Source organism: Phalacrocorax aristotelis, chromosome 8 (genome assembly GCF_949628215.1).
Source record: "Phalacrocorax aristotelis chromosome 8, bGulAri2.1, whole genome shotgun sequence".
NCBI lineage: Eukaryota > Metazoa > Chordata > Aves > Suliformes > Phalacrocoracidae > Phalacrocorax > Phalacrocorax aristotelis.
This window is the reverse complement of record NC_134283.1, coordinates 23,894,828-23,912,395: the sequence shown is the minus strand read 5'-3', so window position 1 is coordinate 23,912,395 and position 17,568 is coordinate 23,894,828. Positions and strand designations below refer to the sequence as shown.

At 46.6% G+C, this 17,568-nt stretch overlaps 1 protein-coding gene across 3 annotated transcripts; it reads right to left on the bottom strand.

Annotated features, from left to right (window-relative positions):
* Nucleotides 1-812: 812 nt before the first annotated feature.
* Nucleotides 813-16,946, bottom strand: DRC7 (dynein regulatory complex subunit 7). 3 transcript variants are annotated; one of them, XM_075101985.1, is made up of 18 exons: nt 16,880-16,946; nt 15,917-16,071; nt 15,312-15,486; nt 14,293-14,418; nt 12,899-13,093; nt 12,408-12,563; nt 11,864-12,082; nt 10,999-11,127; nt 9,984-10,059; nt 9,322-9,450; nt 8,343-8,471; nt 7,469-7,695; nt 6,365-6,580; nt 5,188-5,298; nt 3,956-4,066; nt 2,765-2,959; nt 2,135-2,274; nt 813-1,987 (listed from the first exon to the last, which is right to left on the bottom strand). In XM_075101985.1, the coding sequence occupies exons 2-18, from the start codon at nt 16,051-16,053 to the stop codon at nt 1,897-1,899; spliced, it is 2,562 nt and encodes an 853-aa protein (XP_074958086.1). In that variant the 5' UTR covers nt 16,054-16,071; nt 16,880-16,946; the 3' UTR covers nt 813-1,896. The 3 variants fall into 3 exon arrangements, with proteins under 3 accessions (XP_074958086.1, XP_074958089.1, XP_074958088.1); XM_075101988.1 differs by having other exon boundaries at nt 9,984-10,056; XM_075101987.1 differs by lacking the exon at nt 16,880-16,946 and having other exon boundaries at nt 15,917-16,126.
* Nucleotides 16,947-17,568: the final 622 nt, after the last annotated feature.

The following is a 17,568-nucleotide window of genomic DNA, read 5'->3' as shown; positions in this document are numbered from 1 at the left end:
CTGCTCCCACTCCCCTCCCTGTCTCTGAAGCCAATTACTCCATCAAAAGAGGAAAACAAATTAGTTTGATGCTAGTCCTTGATAACGTGTATTAGCTGATTTTTTTTTTTTTTTGCAGTCTCTATGTCCCTAGTGCCTGTAAAAAGGATTTTTAAAAATAACTTGTTTCAGTGTATTTGCTGGTATTAAACTAATGCTGATCAGTTCATAACCACAGGGTTGCTTGCTCCTTTTTTTCTTTCTGTTCAGAGACCTTAGCGTTTCCTTTCTCCCTAGTTCCCTGAGGTCCCTCAGTCCTTACTCATGATCCTTGTGATTTGGAAATTGTTTTGGCTGACATCAGTTCCCAGAACCCTTGATGTTCCTTTTCAGTAGCATGTCCTTACTGGAAAAAAACTCCCTATCTCAAAAAGTGAGCTGTCCTGAGCTTTCTCCTTTCCCAGCCTGATTCCATCTGTGCTAGGTCACCAGGTTAGCCAAGCACTGGCAGAGGGATGCAGAGCTGTCAGAAACTGTATTGGTGTGAAATAGCCTGCTGCTGTTGTTGAATGGCTCGGAACATGACATATTGTCGTGAAACATCCTGGAGCTCCAAAACAGGGAGTTGGGGGGTCCAGGCAGACCTGGGGATTTGCTGTGGTGGGTGTCAAATGCTGCACCCATCTCCCATAGGAGATGCTGAATTCTCTGATTTCCATTTCTGAGCCCAAAATGGAGCGCATCCTTCAAGTAACACCTAAATTAATGGGCTCCCTATAAGGGTAATTTAGTATATTTTAATGACTTGGTTATTCAGATTAGGCATGATGAGCTAATGGTGGCTTTTGGTTTTAATATTGTGTTCACCTCTTAAAATGTGACAGAAACAATGCAAGAGAAAATTACTCTGTTGCAATAAAATAGGCAGCCAGGGGATGTTTCTCTCTAAAAGCCTGCTCTGGTTCATGCTGTATTTCAGGTGTAATGTCACTTACTCTGCTGTATCACAGCAAAATAAGTTTCTGCCTTCCCCCAGCTGCAAATGGTGTAGTCTTCGTTGAAGGTAAGAATTAGAGATTGTTCCTTGAAGACTGTAGCTGTTGGGAACTGTAGGTGTCCAGAGTGCCTAACAGGTGACACCAGAAATTGTTCCCTAGCAGGTTCAAGGACTTATATAAAAAACAATACATGGTGCACACATACTGATTTCCATTTGTGCATCCTGGGGAATTATTATTAACCAAAATACTTGATTACCTAAAATTTCTGGGATTTGAAATGCTTTGTGGATTTCTCTTGACTTTTTATTCTGTCTGCCAATATTTGTGAATGGTAAGTGGAGGCATTCGAAGAGAAAGACATTAAAATCCAAAGTTTGTCAATTTGAGTATTAGTTTTTGCTGGGTTTTGTAGTTAATAGATAGCTCTAAGTGACGTCAAAGAATTTTTCTATCTATTGTGAACTCAGAAGTTCAAAATATTTGCTTGTGCTACTTATAAAGCCAAATTATACATTTGTTAAAATATTATGTTGGAAAAGAACCAGTATTCCCAAATAATCCTGCTCCTGATGTCAGCAGCTAGGGAGCAGGTCTGGGGAAGAAAAGCCCTGCAATACAGCATGCATAATTTGTAGCATCTTCTGAAGCAGACCCTAAAGCTAAGGTCTCATTCAGACTTCAGTCTCAAACATGATGGGATTGCATGAGAAGACAACTGATATAACTGTAGATGGGCCTTAAAAGAGGGAAAAGAAAAAGACAGTGGAATGGTACAAGTTCATTAAAATCTCCATGTATCTGATGATAATGAAGATTTACTGCAGGCAAATAGGAAAACTTTTTCATGTTTTTTTCAGGCTGCTTCTAACCGGTTTCAGCACTGATTTCCAGTGTCCGGCTTGAAAGAATAAAGAAATCAGGCATGACTGAGGTGCTCGGCTAGGCGAGGATCCTTGCGCAACTTCTCTTGAAGAGCAAGGTATTTCTGTGGTGCCGTCTGCTTTTCCCTGGAAGAAGAGAGGGGATATCAGAGGAAAACTGCAGCGGAACATCAGCTAGAATATTTTATAGAATAGCTTCAGTGCCGAGTTCCTGAGGGGGGCTGCCTTTTAGATCTCCCCTGGGCACTGTACTCAGGCAATCATTCCCAATACCTGTTGAGCCTCAGCACTAGAATGTGGATATGGAACATGGTTTCAGAGTAATGGGTGAGGAAGTCATCCTCCTCCTCTGCACTGAGCTGATTCTGGTTTTCCTGAAACCACTGGCTCTTCTTCTGCAGCTCTTCCACCGCCTGTTGGGGGAGCAAGCAAACAGAAGTCAGGGGAATAGAAAGAAGAGCAAGGAGAAGACACACAAAAGTGCAACTCAAAGTTCAGGGACCCAAGGTGAAGGAAACCACAAACGAGCTGGTTTATTTTCATGGGAGGCAATAAGCTTGAGATGAGGTCTCACAGAACCAGAAAACAAGGGGAATCAAAACATGTGGAACAGCAAGAGGCAGCAAAACCTGAATGCGTTGCCTCACTATAGTCAAGAAGCACTGGAGAACCAAATCAGCTCTGATAGCTGATAGGGACTAAATTTCACCCTGGAGCTATTTTGTTCTTTGATCTCACATGCTAGTGACAAAAAAAATACAGGCACATTTATGGCTCTCTTAAAGTAATCAAAGGACGCTTGTTTCTTGCCTGCTGTCACAATGAGATGTGTTGTGTGTTACCCTCCTGCCAGCACAGAAGAGACTCCAGTAACAGCACAACCTGGAGCAAGGCTAGGTATACCTTTTCAAAGTGAGCCTGGATGATATTAGCCTTATCAATGAGATGATGCTTAAAATCAGTCAGGCAGTCATCTCTGATGCGCAGGGCCTGACCCTTGGTCATTTTCTCTCTGTGGCCAATTCGAATAAGAAAAGGTGCCAAGTAATCTAGATCCTGTTCCTCTTGTCCTGGGATCCCATCCTCCGTTGTGTTCTTCTGGAGGGGAAAGGACAGAAAGAGTCATGGTTCCATTTACCTGTTTCTCCAAACACCATGTGATAAGGCAAAATAAAAGCAAATGCCAAAACTCCTCCCTACCCCCAGGGAGGAAGTCATGATTCTTTTTCCTATAGTTTGATCAGAACTAGTGCTTTGCATTAGCTTTGCATACCAACTCTTTCCCAATGCAGTTTTTCTTCTGTAGTTATTTTCTATCGTCCTTTTTAACGTTCCTCCTAATTTCCTTGATTGTAGAGACTTCTCTTACACAAAACATGTTATCCACTGAGGTGCAAGAAGGGCTTTACAAAATGCATTTGTATTTGGACAGAAGGAGATTAGGACAGGGTATTTTGAGTGCTACTGGCTTGTAGGCTGGCAAATAGCTGGTTCTTGCATCTTTGCCCCTGCTTGTGTTTCATGCCAGAAGTCTGGCATCTAAAACCTAATATCACCTTTATAACCTCTCCATTCAGGAAAGCTCAGTCTAAAAACCATTCACAAGAAGCATCTCAGAGATCTTGAAAAATAGCAAGTAATTATTCTTGAATCTTTTTGTATTTGTCCAGAACATCCATAAGGCATTAATTCCTTAACAGAGATCCTGGAACAAAATTGACTTTGCAAGTAATAACAAAAACAAATAACCGATTCATATCACACAAAGAAGTGCATATTTGCCTAACAACATGAGCCCTGGCTAGAAAGATGCAGCTTGGAATTCATTATCATACTCCCCTCATAATCCCTATTATCAACTAATCCTTGTTAATTTTTTCTTTATTAACTAAACAATATGAAACAATTATGTTTCTTGGTGATGTGATGGGAAGTCAGTTGAAACTGTGCTGACTTACACCTCCTAGGGATTTGGCCCAAAATATTTTAATGATACTAAAAGCTCTTCAGAGATAATTCCTCAGACAGAAAAAGCTTACTCTGGATTTCTTTGTATACATGTAATAAATACTGGTATTAGCAAAGTCTACCTACCATGGCTTCATACTGCTGCCTTCTCTTTTCATTCCTCTCTGTGTTATAAATTGAAACTGACAATTTAACAGCCGTTTCTTCATTCTCACGGATCTTCAAAATATTTAACACCTTCCAAAAATATCACAAGAAAGACCCCTCAGCTTTCCCACAAAATGACAGTACTTTTACATGCTTGACCTGCTAAAAGAGCAGATGCTGTATACAAGAACTGTAGCATAAGGTTAAATATAGAAGATCTATACAAATATGTTCATATCTTGCTGATACATCAAGCCAATAGTGGTCTTATTTTTAGATTGCTGCTCTGCATGAAATTCTTGAACACAATTATTGATATTATCTGTTAAGAAAGTTCATCTGGAGTCATAGTCTTGCCACTACTTTTGAAATTCTACTGATAGCTTTGGCTTATTTCTTTGTCTTAATAGGATATAAAGCACAAGCAATATGAATATTTTGTCTGTTAATACATCAAGACTGAGAAATTTGGCAAGGTAGTTCATGATGTCACAGTGAACTAGCTTCAAATTTCTGGAGAAAAATAAAAACGACTTTTGTAATCTTGTTCTTCACTATTCCTAGTATTCTATGCTAATAAAGTTGAGCATTCCCTCTCCAGCTCCTTCAGGAGTTCCTCTTCCTCACAAAAACATTTTAAAAAAATCCAATAGCTTTGCCTCCGTCTGCTAGAATGGTTGTATTTATCACAAAGTAATTACAAAGACTTCTAAGAACACACATTTGTTACACTGGTCACAGTGTGATTAGCAGTACAAGCAATTTTATGAAGTATTTCTCCACAGTTGCTCCCACAAAAAGTCACTTCAATATTTTGGACAGGACTCCCTGGAAATGCCTAGCAACTAGATAAAACATTGCATATAATATCCTTTCTTTTTGGTTTCTTTCCCAGGCAAAAGGCAGACATGGTTCTAGATGCCCCAATTCACATGCTGTCATTTGCTTTCTGAAACTGTCTTCCTCTCAGAGAACAAAGAGTAAGAGCAGGAGCTGGAAAGTAGGTGACTCTCCATAAATATATTAAATCTACACCTTTACTGAAAAATGCCTGGGTTGCAAGCTTGCTAATTCAGCACAGAGACCAGCGTTGTGACACCAGAATTTTATTTTTATCACAGTTTATGCTGAAGATGCTTTGGCAACCAGTCAGCTGAAACTGTTTCCATGCTTCACCAACTTTGACAACAGTGTGGACACCTCCCTGTTACCTCTGCTTCAGCTTGCTGGACTTGTTTCTTCAGCTGCTTCTCTTCCTCTGTTAGCTCCTGCAACAATTTGTACAGACGGAGCGGCTTCTTGTCATGCTCAGAGGACCCCGCCTGGAAGCAGATAAGCTAGTGAAAGACAGTACCGTGCTTTGGATGCATGGGAACAGGTACTCTGATAACAGAAATTGGCACAGTTCTGCTATAGTCAATATAGTGACACTGATTTCCACCAGTGAAACACCTAATCCATGGTCAACATTTTATTAGAATTTATTTAGATTTTGTATCAGTAATGAGAGCCAGATGACACATCTTGCACTTTGCTGATGCTGCTGTTATTTGGTTGGAACAGGTTTTGCAGGGTTAGAGATTAAAGGATGGCACTCCAGCAATTGCATTCTGTGTATTCACCTCAATGGGAAATGGAAACTTTAAAACAATACTGTAGTTGCAATCTCTCTTTGATCTTCCTAAGTGTAACTGTGCAGCATCACTGCAGAATTTACTGGCAGCCTTCTGCCCCTGGTTACAGACTCACATCAATTATGTTAGTGGAGTGACCCCCATATCCTGAATGAGAGAATTTGGCTTAATGACAGCACTCCTTTTTTTTCTTAATATCTTTTATTTAAGGCTATCTATCAGAAATGCATTAAGCCTCAGCATCTTGTTCTGCGTCTGCAGCGTAAATTCTGGGAGATTTAAGCAATGATGTGACCCAAGAAGTCCATGGCAGAATTCAAGCTAGAACCCAGGGTATCTGCTTCTGCTTCTCGGCTGTAGTCTCTTCTTCAAGAGAGAATGGCAGAGGAAATTTCAGATTCCCTGCCATGGCTCTGCAGGACTGAGCCCAACAGCTGCTGAACCAGCATCTTATAAGATCTTGGTTGTGTCTACACTGCCTGATGACCAAGTCTGGGAAGATGACCTCAGGCATGACCAGAGCAAGCCTTTCACACTCCGCTACATCCTGTGCCCCCAGTCACTTCCAGCATGGTAATGCATCTCCAGGGGCACTTGTGTTGTCAGCCTGGAGGCCGTCTGTGAGAGGAGTGTGCAGATGGAGCAGCAGGGCAGCATGGAATATGTAATGCTTGTAGTTCTTCCACTGACATTTCACCTCTTTGTGTCTCATGATCTAGAAAAACTTCAAGATATAAGTAATTTTTCTCCATACCTGGTATGTGATGCACATTTCTGGTGTCATGACAATTTCATTTCCTTCCTTATCCCTCTCCACCGCTTTGAAGAAATCCTTCTTTGAGGCAGTAATGTATTTGTCCTTGAGGTGATAAGTCAGATGGATCATCTCCTCTGTGATCAGAAAGATACGTTCTGCTACATCTTCATCAGCAGGCTTTTCTAGGTTTCTGTGGAAACACTCCTTGATTTTCTAATGAGCAGTGAAAAGAAAGAGATGGAAGCAGGTTAGACAACACAGAAAACTGACAAGATTTGCAGAGTTGGGTAAAAACCCCAAGGTAAATATTGGGCTTTTCTTCCTGGACTATGATGGCATCTCTTGGCCCATGGTCCTACTGTTCTTTCCTGTGCCCAAGAAAAAAAGCACAAAGCTGCTTAAAGCAATACAGAAGTCTCCTATTGGTGGAGCTGAGTATGCTCTCCAAGCTCAAAGTTACCTTGGGATGCATCCCTGCCTGAGGGAACTGCAGGAAGCAATGTATTTTGGAGCACAACAAAGTTTCCCACATTCCCCAACACAGGGAAGGAAAAAGGAGCATGTTAGGTGCTGGTCCAAAGGCAGGCCACTGCATGGCTCTGTCTTGGCAGGTGAAGTATCTGAGCCATACTGCCAGATGTCAGATTTCCTCCCTCTTCTGTTCTCCAAATCAGACCTGACTAGAGGAAGACGTAGATCACCTGCTTGTAACAAATCAGAGTGATGGGATACTTCATCAGGAACCTAAAATGTTACTCGTTTGGGGTTAGAACATGAAATCATTGGACTAGTTTTGTGAACTAGTCTTGTGAAAATTTCATTCCAAAATCATAATCAAGCTTTTTTTCTTTCCTCTGACACACATTTTCCAAGTCAGTTTCCTAGTTTCATTCTAGCTGCTCAATGCAGTTCATGACAGCAGGTCATGATGTAGCTCGCTCTCCGACAAGTAACTGTCAGACACAGCAGCTGAACAAGGCTTGGACATCTCATCTGGAGTTTTGCCTTGGCTCAATATCAACCTAAAGCCCTAGGCAGTCTGCTTTGGATAGTATAAATATCACAGTGACAGATATTTTTCTGTTCCTGCCTTGGCCATACCACTATAGGCCGGGAGTAAATGTCAGTTCTGGTGCCAGCCAAGTGTATTTTCTTTCCTCTTTTGCCAAACTCCATGTGCCGGACATGCAGGAAGTCATCACGTCCCAGGAAGTACTCTGTCATCTCGTTAGCATTTTCAACACGTTTCTGGAGGCCATCAACTCGTGCCTCATTGTAAAACTCCATTGTACGTTCAGTGTCTGGTTCCAGTGACATATAGGTGTGAGCTAAGGACGTAAGAGAGATTGCACACATTTTCAGAGTTAGCCATCATAATATGGTGAACATAGGTGTGACCAGAGGAAGTCTCATTTTCTTCAGCAGCTAATAAATCAAATGCACAGAAGAGCATAAGAAAGGAACGTTATCTCTCACTGCTATGTACCAATATGCCATGGCCTAAGGATGGCAGGACAGCTTTGCAGGGCCACTGCCTTCCTTACACAGTAAGGCAGTAGTGAGTGGAGCCTGGACCCTGCTCTTCCCAAACCAGGAATGGGCACAGCCTCTTGGGGTGAAATGCTGCTTTAGCAACAGATCTGCTGCAGGACTTTCCAGCTGCACAACATTGAGAGACAGAACATAATCCTAAGGATAAAGTTTCTACTTCTATCACCTCTACTGGTAAAAGTAAATTATATCACCCTATGTATGTGATAGGTATGTGTTTTTCTTCTGCTATGCTGGGGGGAAGCACTGTCCACCACCCACCAACCACCCAATTCTCTACTCTCCACTGGAGACCGTATTATTTATCTAGGTGATGCATCCCACAAGTTTGCCACCCCTCACAACATTGGGCTTTTTCCACCACTAGAAGAGATCCACATGAAGTCCCATCAGCTGCAGTGGCTGCCCAGATGAGCTGGAATACCTCTGAGACCGAGGAAGTGTCCTGGGCTGAAGCACTCTGTGGTCAGCTGTGTTTGTTTATTAATTTCTCTCATATCCAACATGTCTTCTCGGTTTTTGAACCACTCCCTCACTTCCACTATTTCAGTACCTGGCAGGAGACAAACCATTTCACAACCTTACATCACCCTGTTGGAGGTGGCAAGATTCATCTGATAAGCTCTCAGTGTCTGTGCAAGCACCCTGTGCTCCCAATACAGCCAAAGCAGATATTGTACAGTCACTGGAATTGGCACAGGGGCAATTACAGTCACAGGGGCATGTTGTAGATGAATCCTAATCTATATTTGAGTAGATGAATTACACCTTAAGAGGGTTTATTCCTCTCCATCAACAAGAACTAAAGTAATCAGCTCAGGGGGAGAAGGTGGCATGGCGGATGGCTACGATTAGGCAAGAGAGATTCCAACCCAAATGCTTAATGATCGCATCAGGAGCGATGGGAAATGACGTAGGGGCATTACACAATCCAAGAGGGCTGAGGACAGGACACTGTATGTCCAGTTAGGAATCTGCACGGTTTCCTGGACCAGCTGCTGAAGAATGGAGTACAGAAATATCCACAGTCCATAGCTACGGATCCTGCTGACACCAATGGGAATAGTGATACTACTGGATCAAATCAAAGCAGCATTCCATTTTGCTGGAGACTGAAAATCCAAGCAGCTTACCTGTGACACTGAACAGCCTATCATTGGGATGTAAACAGATTCAAACTCTCCCAGAAACCCGTAGCAATGCCGGAAATTTCTGGGGCTTGACAAACAGTGAGCATGATGAAGCATTTGAAGATGTGGTAGATACATCTCCCACAAATGTGAAAGGAGGGTAAGAAAGCACATGAGAGACTGTAGCAGAAAGGGGACTGCGCCCCCGTCCCATCACCATACCCCAGGCTGTGTTTTCTCATTGAATCAAGTGTTTTCACTCATCTCTCTTACAGTCTAAGTCTGCGTAGATGGTGAGGCGTTTCACCAGCCCATTCCCACACAGGTATGGTGCCCATGATTCCAGTTTTGCTTTCTTGTACAGGATCACCTTCCTCCCCTGGGAACAGCGGGTCTCAAACTCTGCAGTGGGCAAGAGAGGTGTCAGAAAAATTGATTCCGTTGTACTCAGCCCAAGGAAAAAGAATTCAAGAGGGAAAAACATCGTCTAAGGGAAACTATGCATTTATTGACTGCTTTCAGCTGCCAGTAAAGCTGTTCAGCACCTGCCTGTTGTACTTTAATGTTATAATAGTATAACAACTCTTTTCTCTCCCAAAGCAGATATTTGATAACGCAGGGGCCGGTCCTTGTGCATAGCGGTAACAGAAAGTCTATCCCAGGTAAAATCATTCAGCTAGCAGGAAAGCATTTTTTTTATTTTTGTGTGTGTGCACGCGCATGTGTGTGTCTGCAGGGGGGTTCCCACCAGGGATGAGACAGTGCACTGACAGCAGGCATTCAAACCAATAGCTGTTGCTGCCTTCATCTACTGCACTTCACTGCTATACCTTGTCCATCCTGAAGGGAGAACTCTTGAGCGAGATACACAAATGTCCTAAATCCACTAAAAGGCTAGCTGCAGGGCAAGAAAAAGGCAAAGGAAGAAAACATACGTCTGGGAGATATCTGAATTGGGGCTACCCACGATGGTGGCATGTCAGAACTCATGTCTTCCACCTCCTTTTCCTGCTGAAACAGAAGCAAAGATTTGCATTTTTGGCACCTCCTCTTACTGTGCCAGGAGGCATTTTGGTTCTAGAGAATGCAGTGCAGCAATCAGAGCTCAGCTCATGCGAGGCTGTGCTGGTCCTGGGGAACACGGTGGCACAGTTAGGAGAGCTGTGTCGGTCACACACAGCCTGAGAACCGAGGCAAGCAGCACTCTGCAGTTTACGTGGAAGGAGAGCTTTATTGCATCCCCACACTCTCACTAGCATACCCTTAGTCAAGCCTAATGAAATTATCTTCTTCTGGCTAATGCTCACGCTGGATAGGGGATGACTGTGACAATCGTCATTCAAACTGATGGCCAGCTTGTTTTATGCAGACCACGAAGGACACTTTGCTCTGCAGTTATGGGCACAGGCTGAGGAGATTAGATAACAGGAGGGAACGTACTGTTATTGGCATTCCTCTGTCCTGCTGTGTTGGTGCAATGCCTGCTTGCTCATGCTGTGTTCTCCCACCAGGACAACATATGATTTTTTGCTTCCAGTACGCAACATTTTTTGGTATATTAGAGTATATATGTTATTTCTACATCTGGTTGGCAACTCCACCTAGCAGCCAGAAGAGCAGGGTGCTGACCAGCAGAGAAAGAGCATCCAGAAAAATTTCAGTTCGGATTTTATTTTTTAAAATTATTTCATTCAAAGGTCGATGCACTGGAGATCTACAGAGATCCCTAGCCACTTTGGACACCAGAAGTACCACTTGAGGTCCTGCTTCAAAAAGCAACAGAACTATTTAAGATTGAGAAGGAATCTAACATGCCAACCAAAACCTAGCTAGAGCAATAACGATCTGACCTGGAGAGCGCAGCAGGCAGGCAGACATGTATGGGCCTACAAACACACCAGTTCCATCCAGCATCCCCACTGCACAAGAGCCATCATTTGGGTCACTCACCATATCATCCATGTCCCTGTCAGATAACTCCTCTTCCTCCTCAGCATCTGGGAGCAGCTGAACAGGCTTGTTGCTCCCTGAAAGCATAACTTCCCAGCAGACAGCATCACCCAAGTCAAAGATGAGATCCTAGGCCATGCAGAAGAAACCCACTTAACGACAGGACAGTCTCAGGGGCCTGACATGAAACTGAACCCTGCTCCTGCACGTCTGCGGTGCTCTGGACCTGGCTGGGTATCAGAGAGGTAAAGGATTCTAGACAGACCCTGGATCTCAGTGAGGTAGGCTAGTCAGACCCTTGGCTGGCTGGTGGGACCCCAAAGCCTGCCACTGTGCCTAGAAGGCTGCAGAGCCCTTTCCTCATGGTGCCTCTGCCACAGATCAGAGGAAGTTGCTGGAAGTGCTCCTGCCTCCTTCCTCCGGGCCTGCACGACCTAAGGTCATTCACACAGGCCTGAAAGTTGCTCTAACTCTGACCCTTGCTTCCCAACCTTTATATCAGCTGGGGAGTAGCTGAGGTCTGGGAAGAGCCTAATCAAGATCTTTCCTGCCTTGAGCTACGCCTGACAGGCTCAAAACATCCTCTGCCTTAAAAGCTGTTGTTTGAGAGAATAAGTGTCCAGCCAGCCTTAAAAGCTGATATTCTAGCACCATAGGGGTTTAATAGTTGTGATCTGTATTTGCTAGCTCAGGCTCTGGGATGTCCTGGAGTAGTTCCAGAGTCTGTGTAATCAGAGCAAACTGACCAGAGCCAATACACTGAATGGTTAAGTGGAAACCGGGATGACCACTGATCTTGGACTGCCCTAGGACTCAGGTTAGCCCAGCTGTCCCTCCCCAGCAGGGGTGCTTAAGGGCTCATTACCTTGCAGCCATTCCAGCAGTCCTGCATGTTCACCCAGTAATTCCTGTGGTTCCAGATGCTCTCGATCCCAAGGAAGTGCTCATCCATGGTGCTGTGGCTGTTTCCCGTGAAGGGGTTGATGAAGAAGGTCTCAGGAACTTCCCTCTTCCCAGACAGAATCAAAACCCACGCATGCACCCGTAAGCCATGCAAAGGGTCACGCCCGGGCTTTTCCACTTCCTGTAGTGCAGAGGACAGAGCAGTAATTATTGCCATTTTATTGCCACTTTAGTCCAACCCAATGGCAATCTCATTCTCTCCCCTGCCTACTTCTAAAGATCTCCAGGCCCTTACCACTCTTCAGAAGAGTGAGGTAGTACATACCCAGTACATATTCCTGTGCCAGCACACACTGTGTTCCCAGAGGCCAAGTGCTCACGGCCATGATCCGGGTTGTGTCATACTTCAAAGCGGAGGGTGGTGAGCTCCTTTCTTTGGCCAGCCATTACCTGTATCTCAGCTCTTGCTCCTGGAGTTTACAATGAGGTGGACCTTGCTAACTCACCGTGACCTCCTCTTCTCTTTCCTCGCTCTTTTGAGCAGCTTCAGTTTCTGCCTTCTTCCTGGACTCCTGCTGAAGCTCAAACTTGCTCTGCAGGTCTGGTGGGGGCTTAATTTTATACTTGTTGGACTTCTTCATCCCCTTTTTTGGTACCTGCCTCTGCAAAAGCAGGGTATTGCTGTGAAACTGAGCAGAGATCAAGATCAAGAGAAGGGAGAAAATGGACGGCTTACAGGTACCCCCCAGTTCCCAACCCTTGGCACTTTGCAGTATTGGACCTGGAGAGCAGGAATACAGTGAAGACAACGAGGCCTCTGACAAAACTGTGGAAAATCACTCAAAAGATCCCTTTGGTCAGGTCCCTGCTTGGTACAGACTGAAACCCAGTGTGGACCTGAAGCTGCTCCCCCTAGCTCAACTCTGGAACTCACTGGAAATGAACAGGCTGAGCGTGCATGCTGGGCTCCTCCCTGCCCTCTCACTGCAGGTCTCACCTCCTGTGGCTTCCTGAGCAGTGGGCACAGCTCCAGAGTCTCATCCAGGGTACATATCTCGCGGGTGGCATACCCGTGCACACAGTAGGCATCATACCCGGCCCCAATCAGCATGGAGCACAGCAGCACGCTGAAGTCAAAGCAATTCCCTCGCTGGTATTTCAGGATGGTGGTTGGGGAATAGAGTGAACTGGGCTTGAAAGAGAGAGATGCATGTTTGCAGTGCTTGTCTTGTGAAGCTGAAACACACACCAGGCAGAGAGCAGGGGAGAAAGAGAGGGCATTGCCCATATCCCTGGGCCCTACACCCATAGGGAATCTGTTGCATAAAATTCCTATATAAACTGTAGACCCCAAAAGCCCCCTTCAAAGTGTTCTGGGGAAATTCTGACCCCAAATCCGGGGACAAATTTAACCATAGGGAGAGATGGGCAGGACAAGCTCATCAAACTGCTGAAAACCTAATGCTAACCACAACTCTGGAGTGGGGCTTTCCTCCATCTCTATCTGGTCTGTCTGCAGCATTTCAAAGCAAAAGACCCATAAGCTAAATTACAGTTCAAAGGAGGGAACATATTCTCTTCCAGCAGCCACCAGTGAGCAAGCAAATGGATCAATACCCCATACTGCATATAGAGAGGTTCTACATCTGCTCCCAGATCTCACACATCACCTTAGGTGATCAAGGCAGTTTCCATCTTCTAAATGGAGCTACGTTCTCTATGGTCACAAAATGCCAGAGTTCCTCTTGAGGCCCTAGGACTCCTGGGACACCGTTGGCCAGTGTGCATCTGGTGCAGACTGTTTGGGGCACCCTGCAGGGCATCAGCAGTTCTCGCTAGCAGAAAGTGTTCTCCCTTTGCCTTAGCTGATTCTCACCAGCCAAGAACTTGCCCCAACTCCAGCATCATCCCTTCTTGCCAGTCTAGAAATCTCCCTTCAGCCACCCAAAATATCCCCAAAACTGGGACAGAAATGTCTAAAGCCCCTAAGAACAGGTCACTGAGGTCAAGCATCATCCCCTAGGCTTTGCGTGCTCCTTTACTGCAAGGCATCTTGGCCTTTGGATGAGAAGCTTGTCAGCCACTCCAACCCACAGCATACCAGCTGGTCATCTGGAGTCACTGAAAGCCGGGATAAGCCCAATCTTGTAGAAATGGTGCTTAATTGCTTGATGGGTACAACACTGTACGTGTACTGGGATTACGTGTCCAAACAGAGTGCACAGGTCCTGAGAAAATAGTGGGGCTGCCTAAGTAATGAGGGGATGATGGAGAGGTCAAAGACCTTTGTAATCCCAGCCACTGGGGTTTCCACATTGTGTCGTGCTCAGAGGTCCCTCTGTCACCTCTGTTATGGGGCTGCTTCTAATGGGACTGCAGCCCCTTTCTTACCAGTGTGATAGGGGACTTGAGGGGCTCCATGGTGAGGTAATCAGAGACGAAGCTGGCACAGCCATCCCAGTGGTACAGCTCTGTGTAAGGCAGCAGCGTTGGCCTCACCGTTGTGCTCACAAACTTCTGTAGGGCAACAAGAGGACTTTGGTTAGCCAACAGATGCCTGGCAAAGTCTCCTGACCAAAGCCCTCCTCGGTCCTCAGACCACCCCTGGATGTTGCAGCTCACATTCAGGACCTCCTTAGAGCCTATCAACAGCATCAGTAACCCTTCTCACCTGTTCTGAGATGGAAATTGCATGGGGTTGAGAGGCCGTCTGTTTGGCTGTGGATAAAACTTCAAGCTCATCTGAGACACATTACAGATGCAAGGCAATTCTTCTCTTAGCTTTCATGCAAGAAAAATAACTACTACCCTTTCCAGCTTTTATGTCCTCCAGCATTTTTTGCCTCGTACTTTAATGATGTAATAAATGTTGGGGAAAGCCAGTCCAAAGTAGCAATTCCAGATGCTTGGGGGAGCATCAGGTCCAGAACTAGACAACAGTTGTGCAGCTTGGGACCAGTCCTAAACAAAATCTGATCACAAACTTCCACATTTACTTCCATCCCTGTAACTTCTGCAAAGTTCGGAATAAGACCTAACTCTGGATCCAGAGTTAGGATCCATCTGTGCCTGAGCCTGAGCCTTATCTATTTCATGTGTTTCTTTTACTTTCCTTTATATTTCTGCAGTCTTTCCTGTTTCCTAAGCATCACACTGCAGGGCTGCAAGCTCCCTGCAGCCTACAAGGCACCACCACCGTGTACATGGTACAACGTGCTTGTGGACTTGGACAGCTGGGGTGTTCCCAGGGTACTGTGTGCCTGCTCAGGGTGCTGTGAGCAAAGCAAGCAGGTTCCCATTCCCTTTGGCCAGGAGGGAGGGTAAGAAGGGCTGCTGTCCTTCCCCAGCCTCCAGCACTATGGAAGCCAAGCAGCCCCTGTGCTGTGGCCCAGCCCCACACCACCCCATACCTCCACACCACATTCGTTGACTGGGTGGAGGAAGAGCGGCTTGCGGTCAGGGCAGAGGTAAGTGTACTGCTGGAGGAAATGGTCAGCGATGCGCAGCAGCTTCTTTTCTTTCAGGGAATTTGTCTTGTATGAGGACGGTAACTGGGACGTGTCAATGGAGCTCCAGTCAAAACCACTTCCACAGCAGGAGGGAGCAGAGAGACATAGGTAATAAGCCAGGAGCAATTTGTGCAAGATGACCTGCTATCAAAATGTGGCAGGGGCTCCCTATTTCCCAGGGAAAAAACAGGGATCATACCCAAAGGCATGATTTTGCCATAGCCAAGCTTCTCCGGAGCGATGGCAAGATGACATATACCCAGAGGCTCAGAGGTATCTTTACATAATGTCATGATAGAGCAGCGAATGAATGCACAATGAAGTGAGTTATCGTCTTACTCACTTGTGCCCACTCTTGGACAAACACACCAGGCACGCAAAACTCGCTAACTCCCCTCCCTGTGCAAGGGAACCACACAAGCCATTCACATATGTGCAACCTCCCCGCTGACCCCAAAGGGACCCTCTCTGCTCATCCCAGTAACTGACAGACACATGCAACTTACGGTACATCACTTGGGACACAGATTTGCTCCGTGGGCACCTTCACCTCCAAGTCCTGGAGTTTAGCACTGGCCTGAAAAGCCTTCAGCTCTTCTTCTTCTCTTTGCTCCTCTTCCTTCTTCTCCTGCAGGACCTCCATTCTGCCTTCCCCTGGACACTACAGAAACGCATGCACCAGGGTAAATTCAGGGGTGGGACCCAGACATACAGTGACACAGAAACAGCTGCACTCTGGCCGTGGTGATTCAGTACGCGAGCACGGCTGAGGCAGCCAGGAGTGTGATTCTCATTTCTACGACAGTAGAGGGTAAGCACTGAATTTGAGTTTGGTCTGGGCTTGGTAAATAAATGGCTGCATGTTCCTGGGCCCCACCAAGCGTGGGGAGGATGGCAAAACCGGGGGAGCCTGGCTTGGTAGGGCAGAGCACATCCCCACGTTCAGTCTCAGACAGTGGTGCGTCCCTTGTTTCCCTTGTCCATGTAAATGTTGCATCCTCCGTCCTGCCTGGGGTGCTGCTGGCTGTAGATCAGCTCTGGAAATCCACTGCATACCTGCCGATAGCCCATGCCAGAACCTGCCATGCACTGAGCCTGGCCAGCCACTCAGGGGCCTTGAAGGGAGGGAGATGTTTTGCAGCCGAGTCAGCAGCGTCCAAGGACAGAGGGCTGTTCATATTATTTATTTACATCTCAGGGAGGTTGGGGGCTGTTTGTTTCTCCCTCCTTGCGGTCAGGCTGACCCCGTGAGGAGCAGACAGCAAGAGGGAGGCAAAGATCTTGCAGTGGGGACGGTGGGGGGTGGCAGAACTAGGGGTGTCCCGGCGCTGCTCCCTGGCCTCTGCAACACCCCGACGGCCTCCCGCCCCCGCCGCCCCTTCAGCCCCTCGGATCTCAAGGACAGCTAGGCTGCAGCTACTCCTCCCCTGCAGCCCGCCGCCTCCCCCGGCCTCACCGCCTCGCCTCACCGCTGCTGCCGGGCCGGCGCACCATGACAACGCCTGCCGCAGAGGAGGCTGGGGCCGCGGCGGGGGCCTGCTGCCCCTCCTGGGCCTCCGCCGCAGCCTACCCCGGGACCTGCCCGAGGCCTGGCCTCAGGCCCCCTGGCAGGCCTCCTGCCACCCCGGGCAGGGCACAGACCACCCCCAGGGTGCCCTCCCTGCCCCCGGGGGCTGCTCCGGTGCCCACACTGCACCCGCTGGGCTGCCCCAGCCCTCCCTGCCACTGGCCTGAGCATCTCCCTGTCTGAAAGCTCCTGACACCTACCCCAGCACCCCGCGGGAGAAGGCACCTTTGGGGCAAAATGAGAGGGAAGTGGCCAATACCTGCCTGCCAGGATGGCTTTGCCACCAGCCCCTGGGAGACCACAAGGCTCACCAGTTTCACTCTCTTTAAAAAAAAAAAATCCAAACACACCCACCCACCCGATTCCTCATCCTTTTCCTTTGTTGCTTTCTAAGCCTTAGGGCTGCACTGCCGTTGCATCTCTGAGCAAGTCTGTGCATGCTCCTGTCCCAGGTAATTGCTTTGTGAAATACTTCATGGAAAGCAGAGATTCTCATCCAAAAGCTGGCAGCAGAGGATGGCAGGAGGAGGCTTTTTTTTTTTTTTAAATGGGTAGTTCATTAGGCTTTAAGTGGGGGTCAGGTGCTAAACA

Coding starts and splice junctions, on each gene's coding strand:
- DRC7 (XM_075101985.1), bottom strand. CDS start 16,053: ATGGAGGTCCTGCAGGAGAAGAAGGAAGAGGAGCAAAGAGAAGAAGAA. Junction 4,067..5,187: donor TCCAGCAAGCTGAAGCAGAG/GTAACAGGGAGG, acceptor TATTTTTGGAAG/GTGTTAAATATTTTGAAGAT. Junction 2,960..3,955: donor GGCAGCAGTATGAAGCCATG/GTAGGTAGACTT, acceptor TTTCCCCTCCAG/AAGAACACAACGGAGGATGG.